The sequence below is a fragment of the Cynoglossus semilaevis genome, unplaced genomic scaffold, assembly GCF_000523025.1.
Source record: "Cynoglossus semilaevis isolate Cse_v1.0 unplaced genomic scaffold, Cse_v1.0 scaffold282, whole genome shotgun sequence".
Lineage (NCBI taxonomy): Eukaryota > Metazoa > Chordata > Actinopteri > Pleuronectiformes > Cynoglossidae > Cynoglossus > Cynoglossus semilaevis.
The window spans coordinates 137976-138715 of NW_007585127.1; the positions used below are offsets into that span (position 1 = coordinate 137976).

Consider the following 740-nt stretch of genomic DNA (forward strand, 5'->3'; position numbering starts at 1 on the left):
GTACTGCGTTCTGTCTCCTCTGCGCAGGTCCGTCAGTACCATTTGTAACCAACGGTACCACATCCACGCCAACCTGTCCTTCGCCATCCTGGTGGCCGAGATCCTGCTGCTGATCAGCGCTCGCTTCGAGCCGGGCACGGTAAGAACTCAGACTAGGTCACCAGAGGTCACCAGAGGTCACCAGAGGTCACCAGAGGTCACCAGCAGGTCAACCAGAACCGGAATCGACGCTGCTGATCTGTCGGTCCTGGTCAGCGCCCTCTGGTGTAGACATTTATAACCCATGTATTGTGGTGTGTGTGTGTGTGTATGTCGCCCCCTAGATGCCCTGTGTGGTCATGGCCGTCCTGCTGCACTTCTTCTTCCTGAGCGCCTTCGCCTGGATGTTGGTGGAGGGACTGCACCTGTACAGCATGGTGGTCAAGGTCTTTGGGTCAGAGGGCAGCAAACACGCCTACTACTACGGCATCGGCTGGGGTGGGTCTGTACACACACGACACAGACACTGCCCTCTACTGGTCGGTCTCTGTGACGGTGATTACTGGTCATGTCAAGAGGTTTTAAATTGTAGTTATTTTTGTTAAGTTAGCAATGACGAGTCGGTGGTGCAGTGGTTGAGGATTCCGACCTGTTCGAAACCTGACAAGTTATTTATATTTTTTATATTTATATTTTTTATATTTTTTATATTTATATTTTTATATTTTTTATATTTATATTTTTTATATTTATATTTTTAT

The 740-nt window shown here is 48.0% G+C and overlaps 1 protein-coding gene across 1 annotated transcript in view; it reads left to right on the forward strand.

The window, feature by feature from the left end:
* Window positions 1-740, forward strand: part of adgrd1 (adhesion G protein-coupled receptor D1) — a 28482-nt gene that overhangs the window by 24809 nt on the left and 2933 nt on the right. The window contains exons 19-20 of the mRNA XM_025053817.1: window positions 1-139; window positions 324-567. Of these exons, the coding sequence (XP_024909585.1) occupies window positions 1-139; window positions 324-567 (383 nt within the window). The remainder of the gene's footprint in view (window positions 140-323; window positions 568-740) is intronic.